Here is a 16,251-nt window from a genome sequence, read left to right as displayed (position 1 = left end):
AGGATCCACCCCGTATCACTCCTGCACATGTTCACACGCATGCGTGAGTAACACACACACAGAGACAAACACACACACAAACACACACAGAGCCAACTCCCACTGCCTCCCTTGCTCCCCAAAGTCCACAAGCAAACTTTCAGTCACCATTTCTTTCTGTCTCAGCCCCAGATACACAGACACCTGCCTGGCATCTCCCTACCCACCCCCTCATCTCTTAGGAGGCCAAGGCCCAGCGCCTGAGGCGGGGCACACTTCAAACAGGTTGATGCTGTTCTCCTGGAAGTGGAACAAAAAGGGGTGGGGTCATTTAGGTAGGCAGGGTCTGTGGGAGCCTAAATCCCCGCCTCCACAGAGGCATAAAGCTGCCTGTCCTGTGGTAAGGGACAGTCAGTCATTCTCTCACCCTATAGACAGAACAAGCTCTGGTTCCTCACCACACACCTGGCTGCCGAACAGGACCCAGCATCATTCCCTCCCTGGTAAGATGGATGTCAGCTAAGAAGGAAGGGGGACATTTTGGGGATTTAGGGGAAAGGTTGAGACCAAAGGGGCATGAGATTTCTTATCCTTTATCATGGTCATGAAGTCCCCTGGATTTCACTGAGGGTAGGAATCATGGTAGGCCTTAGAAAGAAGAGAGGTAGCCCTTTGAGTGCCTGTCTGGTGAAGGGTAGGTACTTCTAGATACATTCAGTTGGTCCCTCTAGGGACATATGCTGTCCCAGCCCTTCCAGGAAAAGGCACATTATAGATGTCAGGATGGCCCCATACATCTATGTGCACACCTGCTGTTTCTCTACCTCGGTAAAGTAATACAGAAGGGTAAGGCCCACGGAGACTAGCTGATGTGTCTGACCTCTCCCACCCACCAGGAAAATCTGGGCGTGTCTCTTGGATGCCCAGGTGAGATACCTCGACTTCAAAGACAGAGACCTAAGATGTCAAACTTCCGGTCCTTGCAGGTCCCACATCCTCTTGGTCCCTCTCCCCCCAGCATGTCTCCCAGGACCACATTCAATCTTTCTATCCTTCTTTCTACCAGACACAGTGCCTGGTGCTGATGCTGTAGAGGTGACTAAGGCCCATTTCCTGCCCTCTGGGAAGTCACAGTTGAGTAGGCGAGGCAGTCAGGTGAACTGGTGGTAACGAGATGAATTAGCAGGTGTTTCAGAAGTGGATACACAAGGTGCCTTGGGAATACAGGCAGAGTCACCAAAAAGCCGGGAGGAGTAAAGGGGTGAGCAGGTGGTCTGAGTTGCATCTTACAGGACAAATATGAACTCTTTCTATTGGAAAGGGGTTAGATTGTAAGCAGAACTAACAAAAGCAAAGAAGCAAGCAGGACAGAGCCTGGGGAACTGGCCCACATATAGCCATGTTGTTGGGAGGAGGGTGGAAGAGAAGTGCAGGGTATGAGCAAGTATACCCTCACCAAGAAAAGCCCAGCTCTGACTGCCCAGGCTCCTGGGCCCAGTGGTGGTTGCTTCCTTTCCCTAGTGTCCCCAGGTCCTAGTTTCAACTGTCCCTTAGTGTGAGAGGAAGCCTCATTTCCCCTGATGATGACATATTCCAGCTGGGCTCTGTGGCAGTGAAGAAATGAACATGGAATGAGAAAAGAAGAGCTCTTGGCAAAGGGGAGGGCTGGCATCTTGTGCCAGCCGTGTGAACTCCAGAGCTCGGGACTGTTCATCACAAAAGAAGGACTCCTTGGGCTCCTTCCAGATCCAACATTCAACTGCCTCCCCCAGCTCTAGGAGTGAAGCCTGGTGACAACCTCTTTACAAAGTCCTTACCAGGTCTTGACGACCCCGGCGGCGGCTACCTTGACATTCTCCATCTCTTTCTCCACAGAGACAATGACTATGTTTGAGAATGTCACCCGGTCTCTGGCTAGACAGCTGAACCCTCGAGGGGATCTGACACCCCTAGACAGCCTCATAGACTTCAAACGCTTCCATCCCTTCTGCCTGGTGCTGAGGAAGAGGAAGAGCACTCTGTTCTGGGGAGCCCGCTATGTCCGCACTGACTACACTCTCCTGGATGTGCTGGAGCCTGGCAGCTCCCCCTCAGGTCAGCCTCTCAAGCAGAGTTGGGCTCCGATGGATTCGGTAGGCCTACGGCCAGCCATCTGGCCCACAAGGAAGATTCTCAAGCTCCCCCTGATGTGATTAGGTGTCCTCAAGCCCAAAGTTCTCTCTAGGGATGCTGACAAGTGGGGGTGCTTCCCAGCTCAGCTCCTTCTGTCTTTTCCCTCCTGCAGAGCCAACAGACAGTGGGAGCTTTGGCTTTAAGAATATGTTGGATGCCCGAGTAGAGGGGGATGTGGACATGCCAAAGACAGTGAAGGTGAAGGGGACTGCGGGCCTGTCCCGAAGCAGCACACTGGAGGTGCAGACACTCAGCGTGGCTCCCAAGGCTCTGGAGAACCTGCACAAGGAGAGGTGAGAGGACGGGGCTGAGGGGCTGACAGGATGGGGTTTGGCAGTGTATAGATGATGCTTTGAGTCACAGGTGGAGGGTAGGCCCCTCACCCTGACCTTTACCAATCCCTGAAGAGAATTCTCCTGGGGGTGGGAAAAGAGCTCGGTGGTGAGGGACCTCAGCTTTCTTTGCTAGAGCAAGATGGAACCGAGGACAGGTCCTAAGACAGTGAACCCTAAGACAGTGAAATGCAATGGAAAAGTCAGAAGTTTGTAGTAACTGTCCCTTACTGAGACTGTGTCCGGCCCTCTGCTCCCATAAAACAAGCCTCAGACTGGCTCTATCCACAGACCTGGGGACCACTGGCCCAGCAGAAAAGGGCGTGGCAGAACCGATGTTCATACATGGCTCTGGCACGCGTCCGGCTTGACAGGGGACCTGACTTTTAAATAATTAAGTAGTGGTTGACACAAGCAGGTGAGGACTTGAGGGGCCGGAAGGGGGAAGGAAAGGCTTGAATGTTTGATGAGTCATCCAGTAAACATTTACAGAGTTCTCACTGAGTGTTAAGCACCCTACTATGTGCTGCTGTACCTAGAATGTCTACATCCAAGAATCTCGAGGTGTAGGAGGGTGAAAACTACAGCAGAAGAGTAATTATCCGAGGCTGGAGAGATGGCTCAGAGGTTAAGAGCACTGGCTGCTCTTCCAGAGGTCCTGAGCTAATTCCCAGGAGTAATTATTCAGTCGGACAGTGGTGGTGCACGCCTTTAATCCCAGCACTTGGGAGGCAGATGGAGGAGAATCTCTGAGTTCAAGGCCAACCTGGTCTACAGAGTGAATTCCTGGACAGCCAGGGCTACACAGAGAAACTCTGTCTTGAAAAACCAAGAACAAAAGAGTACCAAAGAGTAGCTACCGAATGCAATAAGAGCATGACAAGCACTCAGCTGGACTTTGAGCAAGGGAGGGGGCTTCTGGCTGGGGATGTGAGGCAAATCCTCATGCGTGAGGATTTACAGTGGTCTTGGATTTAGCCTTTTGAATGATGGGTATAAATTGGCCGTGCAGGGAAAGGAGAAGGGCTTTACAGAGACATACAGGTGAGATGTCTGTTTTGAGATGTCTTGAAACCAATAGGAACCACCAAGTAGCCAGTGCCCAGATGCAAAGAAGGGGGGGGGGACAAATGGATGAAGCAAAAGACGGAGGTTAAAGACGGAGGGTGGACTTAGAGCAGGTAGGAACCAGAAACAGGTCAAGGAGTCCAACTATCGGACACCAGGGAGAGCCCGATTCGATTCCCTGATGCTGCTCTGATGTGTGTCGTGACTGCCCTGACCAGATGGAAGAAGTGCATTAGAGAGAGGAAGGCGGACAGAAACACACTGTCCTGCTATCAGAGAAATAAACCGAGGACGTGAGCTGGGAGGCGTGGCCAGGATGCAGGGAGGTGTGGCCAGGATGCAAGGAAGCGTGGGCGCCAGGCTTATTGCTAAGAATGATGAAGTGGGTTAAACTTAGCAGCTGACTGCAGGGTGACAGATTTGTTAAAGATGACTCCAAGTCGTCGTGACCTAGGTTGTGTCATTACAAGACATTAAAGATGCCAAACAAGTGACAAACAGGAAGGCCAGCGAGATGTAGTTCTGTGGGGACGGTTGTCAGCTCCTTTCGTGGCACAGCTGGAGTACCATCTGAGACTGTTCAACGGGTAGCAGGAAAAGGGGCTGGAAGCTCAGAGAGGTCAGGATAAAGATGCACACTTGGGGGTCAGCAAGATACAGACTAAGATGGTAGGAATCAGGTAAGGGGATGAGGAAGTTGGAGAACACTCAGAGAAAGGAGGCAGAAAAAGAGAAAGGTGGCTTAGTGGCTGAGAGCATTTGATGCTTTTGTAGAGGACCTGAGTTCAGTTCCCAGTTCTCACACATTAGTGAGTTCACAAGCACCTGTAACTCCAGCTTCAAGGGATCTGATACTTTCTTCTGACCCCCCCCCCACATACATACAAACACACACACTCGTGAGTACACACACACACACACACACACACACACACAAAACACCAAATCTCAGAGGACATAAAATATTAAGGTTCCAAATCAACTGGAAAAGAGAAGTCAGATGTTGTGCATGTGACTTAGGAGCCAGAAAGACAAGAACAGACGCAGCAGCATACAATTGGAAGCCAAGATAAGACAGGAAGGCACAGGACAGACGATCCAGTGTGGCCCACAGTTAGGGAGATCACCCAGTTTATTTGGGGGGCGGGGGGTCACTGTGATTTCAGCAGAGTGAGATTCCGATGGGGTGATGAAGACACAGACGGTGAGTATGGTTCACCCTTTGAGATGTTTGCCTGTAGGTGAAAGAGAGAAGTAGGGTGGTGATTTGAAGGAGTATTCAGGAACAAAAGCAGATTTTGTGAGGATAGAGACATGTTTTCATACGGAAGCAAGAGGGAGGAGGAAGTGGAGAGGCCAGGTGATGAGCCTCCAGCTGTTTGTACAGTTTATCTCAGCACCCTGGGAGGTAGTTGGCGTCATCTCTGTTTTATAGATGGGGCACCTCAGACTCAAAGCAGTTGCCCTGCCAAGAAGCAGAAGTCTGAGTTTGCACTGTGGCCTGATCTGAGCCCTCATTCCTTCCCTGGCACCGTACTGTCTAGGATTGACAGATTAAAAAGAAGACACTTTGGGACATAGTGGCACACACCTTTAGTCCCAATGCTTGGTAGGCAAAGGCAGGTGGATCTCTGTGACTTCAAGGCCACCCTGGTCTACACAGGCCAGCCAAGGCTGTACAGTGGGACCCTGTCTCAAAAAATATAAAGCACAAGTGGTGGCCCTGGTGAGGAAACGCTGAGTGTGGTGTCTTCGCTCTTCTCCTGCCTTAGGAAGCTGTCAGCAGATCACCCGTTCCTGAAGGAGATGTGGGAACGCGGGGAGAACCTGTACGTGGTGATGGAGGTGGTAGAAACCGTGCAGGAGGTCACTCTGGAGCGAGCTGGCAAGGCAGAGGGCTGCTTCTCTCTCCCTTTCTTTGCCCCACTGGGACTACAGGTTTGCTATACACAGACACAGATAGAAATAGACAGAGACAGAGAGAGTTTAACCACATACACTGTCCTTTGCTCAGTGGTACCCTGCAGAGCAGGTCTCTATATGGCACAGACAATATAGACCAGGTTAAGTGCTACAGGATTTGTCTTCATTCCTCCCCTGCTCTCCTGCCAAAGCTGAAGGACAGAACTCCTGCCTGGTATGATGATACATACCAGTAATCCCAGAACTCTGAAGGCAAAGGCAGGAGGGTCACAGGTTCAAGGTCAGTTTGGGCTACCTAGTAAGATCCCAGGATGAGGGCAATTTCCTGTGTTCAGAATGTCCTTACTTAAGGATGAGTCACACGGTTAAAGCCCAGGAGAAATAAGTGCGTCTCTTATAATCTATACATACATCTAGTGAGTGTGTTCAAGAGGAATGGTATGGGGTTGGGAGCCAGGAGAGAGCCAGGGGAAGACTTCCTGAATGAGATAAGAATGGGCAGCTGGTATAAAGGAAGGAGGAACCTGGATGTGGGACAGGATTATACAGAGGCAGGTACTAGAGCAGGTCTGTCCAGTTCCCCTCCCCTGTCCAATCCAGAAGCAGGCATAGCTGGTAGGAGGTGATCACTAGAAATGAATGGGAAGGGGGCTGGAGAGATGGCTCAGTGGTTAAGAGCACTGACTGTTCTTCCAGAGGTCCTGAGTTCAATTCCCAGCAACCACATGGTGGCTCACAACCATCTGTAATGGGATCCAATGCCCTCTTCTGGTGTGTCTGAAGCTACAGTGTACTCATATACATAAAATAAATAAATGAATATTTTAAAAAAGAAATGAATGGGAAGGCTTCAAGGCCCATAAGTTCAGAGCACAAAGAAAGACTGGAGATCCTAATGAAGGCTTTCCGACTGCTTGTGTCCTCAAAGACTCTCAGACCTAGCCCTGTACCTGCACCCCACCCCTCCTCGTAACGGACCTCAGAGAACCCACAGATTCTCCTTGTGTAATCCTAGGGATCCGTGAACCACAAGGAGGCTGTAACCATCCCCAAGGGCTGTGTCCTGGCCTATCGAGTGAGACAACTGATGGTCAACGGGAAAGATGAGTGGGGTGAGCACAGACCAGCATGTTCTCACCTCAAGATAAGGGTTGCCTGCATCGGTGCATTGGCATCCTGGTTCTCTCTTGCAATGTGAGGGGATGGGAGTTGGGGGTGGGGGGGGGCAGCATCTTATACTGCCCATTGCTGGAGACAGAACAAAGATTGCTCTAGAAAAAGAGGTGAAGGAGACCTGAGTTTCAGGTGTCTCTGGGCACGGGGGAAGCTGTGGGAAGTGACCCAAAAGCCAAATGAGTACAGCCTCTGACCTCAGGAAGCCCAAGGAGGAGACAGATCCTGACACCAGCACTGGTTTGGTGATTGGGGGTGGGCGTTGTATTGTGAGAGCTTATAACTCCTAACTGTAAAGGTTCGGTAAAGAATTAGATGGAGCATTTTGTGGCAAGTGGCAAGATGGTAATGACCACCTGATGCCTTCTCTTGTCCCTTACAGACATTCCACACATTTGCAATGACAGCATGCAAACCTTCCCTCCAGGAGGTAGGTGCACGGCTCCCCACATAAGGCTCCCCACATCTCCTGCCCCAGTGTTATCTGGTAAAGGCTCCCACCCTAAAATAGCAGCAGTTCCTACAGTCTACCCCCAAGAGCATCTGCTCCTGTTCCCTGGGTCCTCAGACAGATAGAGGTATAGGATATAAATACTTCCCAGAAGGAACGGAGAGACAGGGGCCGATCCACAATCAGAAACAGAGTTGGAGATGGGTGTGTTCTAGAGCTGTACAGCAGAGTTGTGGCTGTCTAGGCAATGGCTTTAGCGACAGGCAGCAAAGAGTTTGTCGTGACAGATGTTCTTTTTGTGTTTTCAGGAAAGCCAGGAGAAGGGAAGTTCATACGTAAGTGTTTCCTTTGTTTCACAACTTTCTTAAGTTCAAAATCCTCGACTTCCTCCCTCCATGGGACCGACCCACCAACCGGGAAGATAGTGGGACAGATCTTAGCAAACAGCTATCCCTCAATTACAGCAGAACTTACGATAAGAAGTTAGGATAAGAATAAGAAGTTCCAATAAAAACAGTAGAAAGGGGAGATCTGTAGACAAGGTGCACAGGAGATCTGCTGCCCCAGACTTTTGTTGTCAGCGGCCTCATTAGCTGCAACCTGTTCCGCATGTATCTGTTGCCAGTAATTAGGGCAGCTGGTGCTGAGTCACCTAGCTGCTGGGTGATACCAGTTCAGCCTAAGTGCCCTTTTCACACTGTATTAGTTCTTCTGGTCGGTGCCTGCCTCCGGGGACTGGAGCAAGAGGATTCTGAAGACAGCTGGGATTTTAGAGGGGCAGTGCTCTCGCATGCTCCCTAGGGATGGCTGCCATTTTGAAGGATTGTGTTCTTACCTGTCTATTTGCCTCTTATTTTCTCAGCGATCCAGGCATCTGATGTGGGTAAGGAGCTTTGTGAATTCTTTCAAGACTTTGCTACACAGGTATGGGGAGAAGCATTAGAGTGTAAGAGAAAAGCAAAGGCTGAGCCCTGGGGCCTGGGATTATAGCAATTTCCAGAAAGCCAATCCCACCAAAGCAGAATAGGCGTATTTTTTAGGATTCAGGTCGCTAAACAGACAGGCTGCAGCTCGCAGCCATCCCTGGATACAGACCCACTATTCTCTGAAACAGTCCCAGTCTCCCCTTCATTAAATTGTCAAAACCATCCATCATTTGTCCACAAACCTAAGAGAAGGGAAAACAGACTCCCCCTAAATATTTGGGTGAAGTAGTTGAAACCGGAAGTCAGCTGTGCACTGATAAAGGATGAATCCTGGGATACGGGGGCGGTATGGCGACGGTAACTGTCATGTTAGTTGAAGGCAGGGGGTCTAGTCCACCTCTCTGCTCCATCTTTCATAACAAGGCTTTAGCATAACTTCATAACCGCACCCCTTGGTAAAGAGGAAAAGGCAGATTCAAGCTGGAAGCAGGGCACTGGGTCCTGAGGAAGGTGACACAAAGCCTACAGAAGATATGGACAGGGTGAGAGGGCACCTGTCACATTAACTGTGCCCCTAGGGGAGATGCACGAAGACTTCAAGACATTAAAAGAAGAGGTTCAGCGAGAGACTCAAGAAGTGGAGAAGCTGAGTCCAGTGGGGCGAAGCTCCCTGCTCGCTTCCCTCAGCCATCTCCTAGGGAAGAAGAAAGAGCTCCAGGACCTTGAGCAGACGGTGAGAGCTCGGGACACAGTAAGTGGGGGGTGGAGGGGGGCTGTGGAAGAAATAGCAGATCTCCTTCCCAAGGCTGGCTAAGTGTACCTCGGATGCTGGGCCACCATTGGCCCCTTTGTCCCTGAAACAGAGCATCAGTACAGGGTCCCCGGAAGTGGTGCGCGCCCTCTGATGGCCAGAGAGTAGCCATAGGCCTGTGGCGCCCTCTGCTGGATAACAGCTTGAACCTTCCAGCTCTCAAAACCCAGGGACCAAGGAGCCTACTACCAAGGAGGACCTAAGGAGTCCTCCACTTTCTAGGACCTGACCACAGGAACAAGAAACAGGGAACGGGAGAGAGTCAACCTGGTTCAGAGATTACTGTGTGCCAAGTGCTAGGGTAGACCTTTACCGGGAGTATTAGTCACCCAGTTTCCCTCACAGCTTGAAGGGGCTCTAGACAAGGGACACGAAGTGACCCTGGAAGCACTCCCCAAAGATGTCCTGCTGTCAAAGGACACCATGGACGCCATCCTCTACTTCCTTGGGGCTCTGACAGGTGAGTGAGAAATGAGTCGGATGGATTTCTTTCTGTTATAAGAGTAAATCTTGTGAATGAATTCCCAAATGAATGATCCAGGTGGCTTATATTACAGAAATGTGTGTGTGTGTGTGTGTGTGTGTGTGTGTGTACAGACATACACAAGGCCTGAATTCAAACCTGGTACTTGAGAGACAGAGAAAAAAAATCACCACCAAATTGTTTTCAGTTTGTCCGCTTTTATTTTTATTTTTTGCTACTTTTTTCAAACCTTCTGCATGGGGCTAAGTCCATCGCTTCCACATTGCTTGCCCGCCTGTTAGCTTTAATTTCAGAATCACTACTCTTCTGATATTGTACCTGTATTTTCTCCTTCCCTCCACATGACACATTTTTCCCAATTAAAAAAACAAAAACTCTTGAGTCCTTAGGACATGAGCCAAGATGTTAGCTACTTTTTTCAAGGATCATAAGATGGCTCAGTGCGTAAAGGTGCCAGCCACCAAGCCTGACCTTGTGAAGTCAATTCCCAGACCCACACTGGGGAGGACCGACTCCCGAGAGTTGTTCTCTCCCTCCATATACACATCATGACATGCACCTGAGTGTGCTTGAACATGTACATGTATATATTCATGTGTACACACAACATATACACACATACAAGTGGGGGGAAAACGAGGCATACTGAGGCACTGGAGAGACAGAGGCAGGAGGAGTTCAAGGCCAGCCTGGTCTACATAGTGAGTTCCAGGACAACCAGAGCTACACAATAAGAACCTGTCTCCAAATGAGAAAATTGTGGGTAGGTGGGAAACTTTCTGTCAAATGCCAAGCCCAAAGGAAACCCCTCAGCTATGGCTCCCTTAACCCCCTGGATAATCACAGTCTGGTAGGTAGTTCATGTCTGTAATCCCAGCACTCAGGAAATTAAGGCCACTGTAGATCTGAGGCCACCTTGGGTACAGAGTCCCTAACCTAACCCTGGGCTACAGAATGAGATTCTGTCTCAAAAACCAATAGAAAGCACATGACTTCTCCCCAAAACTGCAGCAAAAGATTAGAATTTGGGTTGGCATTGTTTTTTAGATGAGGTCTCACTATGTAGCTCTGGCTGGCCTAGAACTCATTATGTAGAACAATCTGGCCTCGAACTCACGGAGGTCCATATACCTCTGCCCTCCAAATGCTGAGATGAAAGGTGTGTGTCACTTTACCCAGTCAGGGATCACAACTTTTTAAATTTAATGGCCAGCAAAGGTGTGTGTAACAGAACAGATGTTCAGCTATGCATAGATGGAGGGATGGCTGGATGGCTGTCTGGATGGATGGATGGACAGATGGATGGATGCGTGAATGCATGGATTAATTGATTAGAGTGTGCTAACACTATCTGGAGTCTATAGTTCCTTCTGTACCAGCAACACACTGTTTTGTTCTGTTTTTTCTTTCTTTCCCTGTGTTTCCATCCAGTACTAAGTGAAGCCCAACAGAAGCTTCTGGTAAAATCCTTGGAGAAAAAGATCCTACCAGTGCAACTGAAGCTGGTGAGAAAAAAAAAAAGACAGATGCCAAGGGGAGTTTGGGGGGGGGTGCTAGAACCGATGGGAACATGCAGACCTACCGTGCTCAGAGGTCCCAGCCTTTTCCCTAGAGAAAAGTCTTCCCCTCTCCCTAGATGCTTAGGGTAATCTCCTGCCTCTGGTAGGAGAGAGAAAGGCTTCCCAGCTCCTCATTTCCAGGTCACCTTGGTCCCTTGCAGGTTGAAAGCACCATGGAGCAGAACTTCCTGCAAGATAAAGAGGGTGTTTTCCCCCTGTGGCCTGATCTGCTATCCTCCCTGGGAGAGGAGGAACTGACCCTAACGGAAGCACTGGTGGGGCTAAGCGGCCTGGAAGTCCAGAGATCTGGCCCGCAGTACACGTGGGATCCAGACACTCTCCCCCACCTCTGTGCCCTCTACGCTGGTCTCTCCCTCCTTCAGCTGCTAAGCAAGGATTCCTAATGGCACCTTCTCTGCCTGCCTCCCTGTTGCCTTCCCAGCCTTACTGCGCTCTATCTGTAACCTCCAAGACACTACAAGAGCCTCCAGGCTGAGGACAACTGAAATGCCAGCCAGCTCATCCATGGTCACCAAGTTCCTCCTGCCTCACCATCTATCTATCTCCTTCTGTTCTCCAGCTCAGTACCCACTAAGTCCATCTCCTGATGCTTAAATCCTGAAGATACAGAATCATTCAAACCCTTTCAACTTTGAGCCACTTCATTAAGGGGGGAAAAAGGCCTGGGGTGGTGGTAGTGGTGGTGGTGCAGCCTTTAATCCCAGCACTCGTGAGGCAGAAGCAGGTGAATCTCTTAAATTCAAGGCCAGCCTGGTCTACAGAGTGAGTTCCAGGACAGCCAGGACTACACAAGACAACCCTGTCTTGAAAACAACAACAACAAAAACCACATTTATTTCCTAGTCTAATCCTTCCCATGTGTGCCTCCAAAAAATATTAGCCTTACAAGAATGAATGGGAAATATTATGTCAATCCTAGGACAAGTCGTTTTCTGGTTTTTTTTTGTTGTTGTTGTTTTGTTTTGTTTTCTGTAAAGGGAATCACTCATTTGTGCCAGGTAAAGAAACAGACATTATCCATTATCCATACTGATGTGGTACTGCTCACACTGTTCCTCAGGCTAGCTGGAAAATGCTCCAAGAACTCAAATGGTTAGAGTTTAGAATGTCTGCTTTTTTTTTTTTTTTTTTTTTTTTGGTTTTTCAAGACAGGGTTTCTCTGTGTAGTCCTGGCTGTCCTGGAACTCACTCTGTAGACCAGGCTGGCCACCGCCTGGCTAGAATGTCTGCTTTACATTGAGAAGATCATCCAAGCAGTGTGACCTCACCAAAAAGCCCATGTTCTCCAGCCCTGCTTGAGGGCTTGGGAGAGGGAAAGGAGGGTCTAGAGAACCATGACCCAAGCACAAAACAAACAATACAATTTTAAGTGGATTAAGTACAAAATGAAGGTGAGATCCTGTCTGAAAAAAATATTAAATTAGGGCTGGAGAGATGGCTCAGCGGTTAAGAGCAGTGACTGCTCTTCCAGAGGTCCTGAGTTCAATTCCCAGCAACCACATGGTGGCTCACAATCATCTGTAATGGGATCTGATGCCCTCTTCTGGTGTGTCTGAAGACAGCTACAGTGTACTCATCATATATATGTATACATATATATGAATAAATAATAAATAAATAAATAAATAAATAAATTTAGAGAAAGAGGGAGGAGGGGCACCCAAGAATAACACGTGAACCTTTAAATCAGTGGTTTGACCTGTGGGTCACAGGAGTTGCATATCAGATATCCTTCGTATCAGATAGTTACATCACAACTCATAACAGGAGCAAAATTGCAGCTATGAAGTAACAATGAAAATAATTCTGTGGTTGGGGGTCATCACAGCATGAGGAACCGGATTAAAGGGTCACAGCATTAGGAAGGTTGAGAACCTCTGGGTTAAGTCATATTTGCTTTCATTTTGTTTTCAACCTTCAACTCAGGATGGGTGTGGGAGACAATAATATGGATAGGCTTGGCCTGTAGATTATAAGATCATTAAACTTCTGGGTTCTCATCACCCTCTGCCTAAAGCTGGCTTTGAACATCTGTTACCACTCTTATTTATTTATTTACATTTATGGGGTGGGGTGCATGTGTGCCATGGTATGCTGTCACAGGCCAGAGGACAACCTTTGAGGATTGGTTTTCTCCTCCCATCCTGTTAGGATCCAGGGACTGAAGTCATTCATCAGCCTAGGCAGCGAGCAGAACCCTGTCATCATGATCCCTCAAACATCTCCATCTCTTCTCCCTTTTCCATGCATGTGTATGTGTGCACCTCTTGTGTGCCTCATACCCTCAGAGGCCAGAGGAGACGGTTGGATTCCTGGAGAGAACTGGAGTATAGATGTCTGTGAACCATCATGGGGGTGCTGGGCTCGAATCCAGGAACCCTGGAAGAGCAGCCAGTGTTCTGAACCTCTAAGCCTCTGAGCTATCTCTCCAGCACACACACACACACACACACACACACACACACACACGCACACACACACACTCTCTTAAACCATTTTTTATGAGTAGAATCTATCTCCAAGACTTCAGGCCCCAGGAGTCAGAATCTCCCCCTCCTTACCCACCTCTTTGCCCAGGTCAGTTCCTCCACACAGCAAGAACTCATGATGGGCTCTCAAAAGCTTCATAGTTAGCTGTCCTCCTCATTCTCAGCATCTTCTGACACCTTCCAGTCTATTGGAGTGCTTGCTCTCTGCTGACTTGTCTCCTTGTGGTGTAAACTTAATAGAGAGATGATCTAACATCTCAACCATCCAGAAGGGTAACTTCTTTGATTGGAAGGATGAATAACAAAGCTGGTCTGTTTTCTCCCTTTATCGTTCCCACACACCCACAGTCCCCAGTGTCTCGTATGGGTGCTGTGCTAAGTTTATCCCTGTGTTCATTCAAAAGTTTTGTTTCCCATCCCCCAGCCCTGAGGGGTGGGGTGAGAGGACCACTCAGATGAACAGGTCCAGGTGTGTGCCCCAAAACTGGAGCACATGTTTCTGTTTGACAAGTGACTATTTAACACAGAGAGGTATTTGTCACAGTAGAATAAAAAATAATTGAAAAGACATGTAGGAACACCAGCAAGGTGGCTCAGCAGGTAAAGCCCCTTCCTGCCAAGCCTAATGACCTGACTTCAATTGCCAGACCCCACATGGTGGAAAGAGAGAACTTCTGAAAGTTGTCCTCCAGCTTCTACACGTACATTGTGGTAAAAGTGGCCCCCCACTAAATAAGTAAATAAATGTAATTTTTAAAAGATATACAGGGCTGGAGAGATGGCTCGTTGGTTAAGAGCACTGACTGCTCTTCCAGAAGACCCAGGGTCAACTCCCAACACCCACATGGCAGCTCATAACTGTCTGTAACTCCAGTTCCAGGGGATCCTACACTCTCACACAGACATACATGCAAGCAAAACACCCATGCACATAAAATAAATAAAATTTAAAAAAGAAAAGAGCCAGGCAGTGATGGCACAGGAAGGCCTTTAATCCCAGTCCTGGGGAGGCAGAGGCAGGCGGATCTCTGAGTTCACGGCCAGACTGACCTACAGAGCAAGTTCCAGAACAACCAAAGCTACACAGAGAAACCTCATTTTTAAAAACCAAAACCAAAGAAAGACAGACAGAGAAGAGAGAGAGAAAGAGAGAGTGAGAGAGAGAGGGAGGGAGGGAGGGAGGGAGAGGAAAGGGGAGGCAGGCTATAGCCAGGTGTGGTGGGCAGATAAAGATCTAACTCCCTTTCATCCCAGAACTCTGAGGCAAAGAACGAATCTCTGTGAGATTCAGGCCTGCCTGGGCCACATAGTGAGACCCTGTCTCAAAACACACACACACACACACACACACACACACACACACACACACACACACACAAGGAAGGAAGATGTCCTGCGTATTTATAAATACAAAAGAGAGTATAGGCAGGACACATCCTCTGTCTTCTGAGTCCTATCACAGTGGGAGCTGAGCCAACCCAGCTCTGACACTCCCTTGGGGTCTTGTTTATAGAGGATTTGTTTACATAAATATCTATGCTGGAATTTTGTTTTGTGCTTTGAGAAAGTGACCGATGTATTTTCTTTTTCTTTTCTTTTCTTTTTTTTTTTTTGGTTTTTCAAGACAGGGTTTTTCTGTATAGCCCTGACTATCCTGGAACTCACTCTGTAGACCAGGCTGGCCTCGAACTCAGAAATCTGCCTGCCTCTACCTCCCAAGTGCTGGGATTAAAGGCGTGCCCCACCACTGCCCGGCACCGCTGTATTTTCAAAACCGATGCTGAAAGAGTCTTGTGGGAAAGACGGGAAGGCTTCTTCTACTTTTCTTCTATTTATGTGTACACCACAAAAGACATCACTCTGCTCCCCATTCACGGGTGTATAAAGGCCTCCTCAATTTGCTCCCTGGAGCCTCTACCCCAGGGGCACCCTCACCCTTCATCCCCACAGTGCACTAGAGAACAGAATGCAAACTGGCGCTTTCTCTGAAGGTCTCTGTGACACCTTCCCTGTTGTTTTCATTTAGAAAAGATGATGATGGTGGTGGTGGTGGTGATGTGATGATGATGATGGTGGTGATGATGGTGGCGGTGGTGATGGTGACAATGAGTGGTTGTCACATGCCATAGCCCCCTGTGGAGGTCAGTAGACAACTTTATGGATTCAGTTCCCTCCTTCCACCTTCACCTGGTTTCCAGGAATGGAAGTCACATGTCCTCAGGCTTGTGGCAACACCATTACCTACTAACTCATCTTGCTTGCCCAGTTGTGTTGAGCTTTGGAGAGGGCAGCAAGCTCTCGAAGTGTAGCCTAGGTTGACCTCCAACTAACACTTTTCTTGGCCTAGGTGCTGGGATTACTGGAGTGCAGCATCATGCCTGACAGGGTATATTGCTGTCTTAGTTAGGGTTTTACTGCTATGAAGAGACACCATGACCAAGGCAATACTCATAAAGGCAAACATTTATTTGGGGCTGGCTTACATTTTCAGAGGTTCAGTCCATTATCACCATGGTAGGAAGCATGGCATCTTACAGGCTGAAGAAGCCAAGAGTTCCACATCTTGATCCAAAGGCAGCCAGGAGGCGGGGCTCTTCCTCAATGGGCAGAGCTTAATCCCTAGAAGACCTCAAAGCCCACCCCCCGACAGGGACATGCTTTCTCCAACAAGGCCACATCTAATGGTGCCACTCTCTATGGGTCAAGCATAGTCAAACCACCGCATTTACATTCTTAAAAAAAAAAAAAAGCATTTATACTTAGGAGTGGTGGCAAATGCTGTTACTTCCACCATTTAGGAGGCAGAGTGAGTTCCAAGACATCCAGGGGAATACAGAAACTTGTTTTAAAAAACAAAACAAGG

The 16,251-nt window shown here is 48.7% G+C and overlaps 1 protein-coding gene across 1 annotated transcript; it reads left to right on the top strand.

The window, feature by feature from the left end:
* Positions 1 to 382: 382 nt before the first annotated feature.
* On the top strand, positions 383 to 12,915 carry Gsdma (gasdermin A). Its single transcript, XM_034506708.2, has 12 exons — positions 383 to 482; positions 1,855 to 2,073; positions 2,264 to 2,444; positions 5,324 to 5,489; positions 6,490 to 6,586; positions 7,030 to 7,077; positions 7,407 to 7,433; positions 7,961 to 7,981; positions 8,603 to 8,757; positions 9,181 to 9,295; positions 10,751 to 10,824; positions 11,040 to 12,915. Exons 2-12 carry the CDS (start codon positions 1,860 to 1,862, stop codon positions 11,280 to 11,282), a joined length of 1,341 nt encoding a protein of 446 aa, XP_034362599.1. The 5' UTR covers positions 383 to 482; positions 1,855 to 1,859; the 3' UTR covers positions 11,283 to 12,915.
* The last annotated feature ends 3,336 nt before the right edge of the window (positions 12,916 to 16,251 follow it).

The sequence above is a fragment of the Arvicanthis niloticus genome, chromosome 6 (genome assembly GCF_011762505.2).
Source record: "Arvicanthis niloticus isolate mArvNil1 chromosome 6, mArvNil1.pat.X, whole genome shotgun sequence".
In the NCBI taxonomy this organism is placed as follows: Eukaryota; Metazoa; Chordata; class Mammalia; order Rodentia; family Muridae; genus Arvicanthis; species Arvicanthis niloticus.
The sequence above is the reverse complement of the archived record's forward strand: the minus strand, read 5'-3'. Positions and strand labels throughout refer to the sequence as shown.

What these genes read in the sequence shown, in the direction of transcription:
- Gsdma (XM_034506708.2), top strand. Translation starts at nt 1,860, where the DNA reads ATGACTATGTTTGAGAATGTCACCCGGTCTCTGGCTAGACAGCTGAAC. An exon ending in AGGAGAAGGGAAGTTCATAC is followed by an intron (nt 7,434 to 7,960) that starts GTAAGTGTTTCC and finishes TTATTTTCTCAG; the next exon opens with CGATCCAGGCATCTGATGTG. An exon ending in TCCAGGACCTTGAGCAGACG is followed by an intron (nt 8,758 to 9,180) that starts GTGAGAGCTCGG and finishes TTTCCCTCACAG; the next exon opens with CTTGAAGGGGCTCTAGACAA.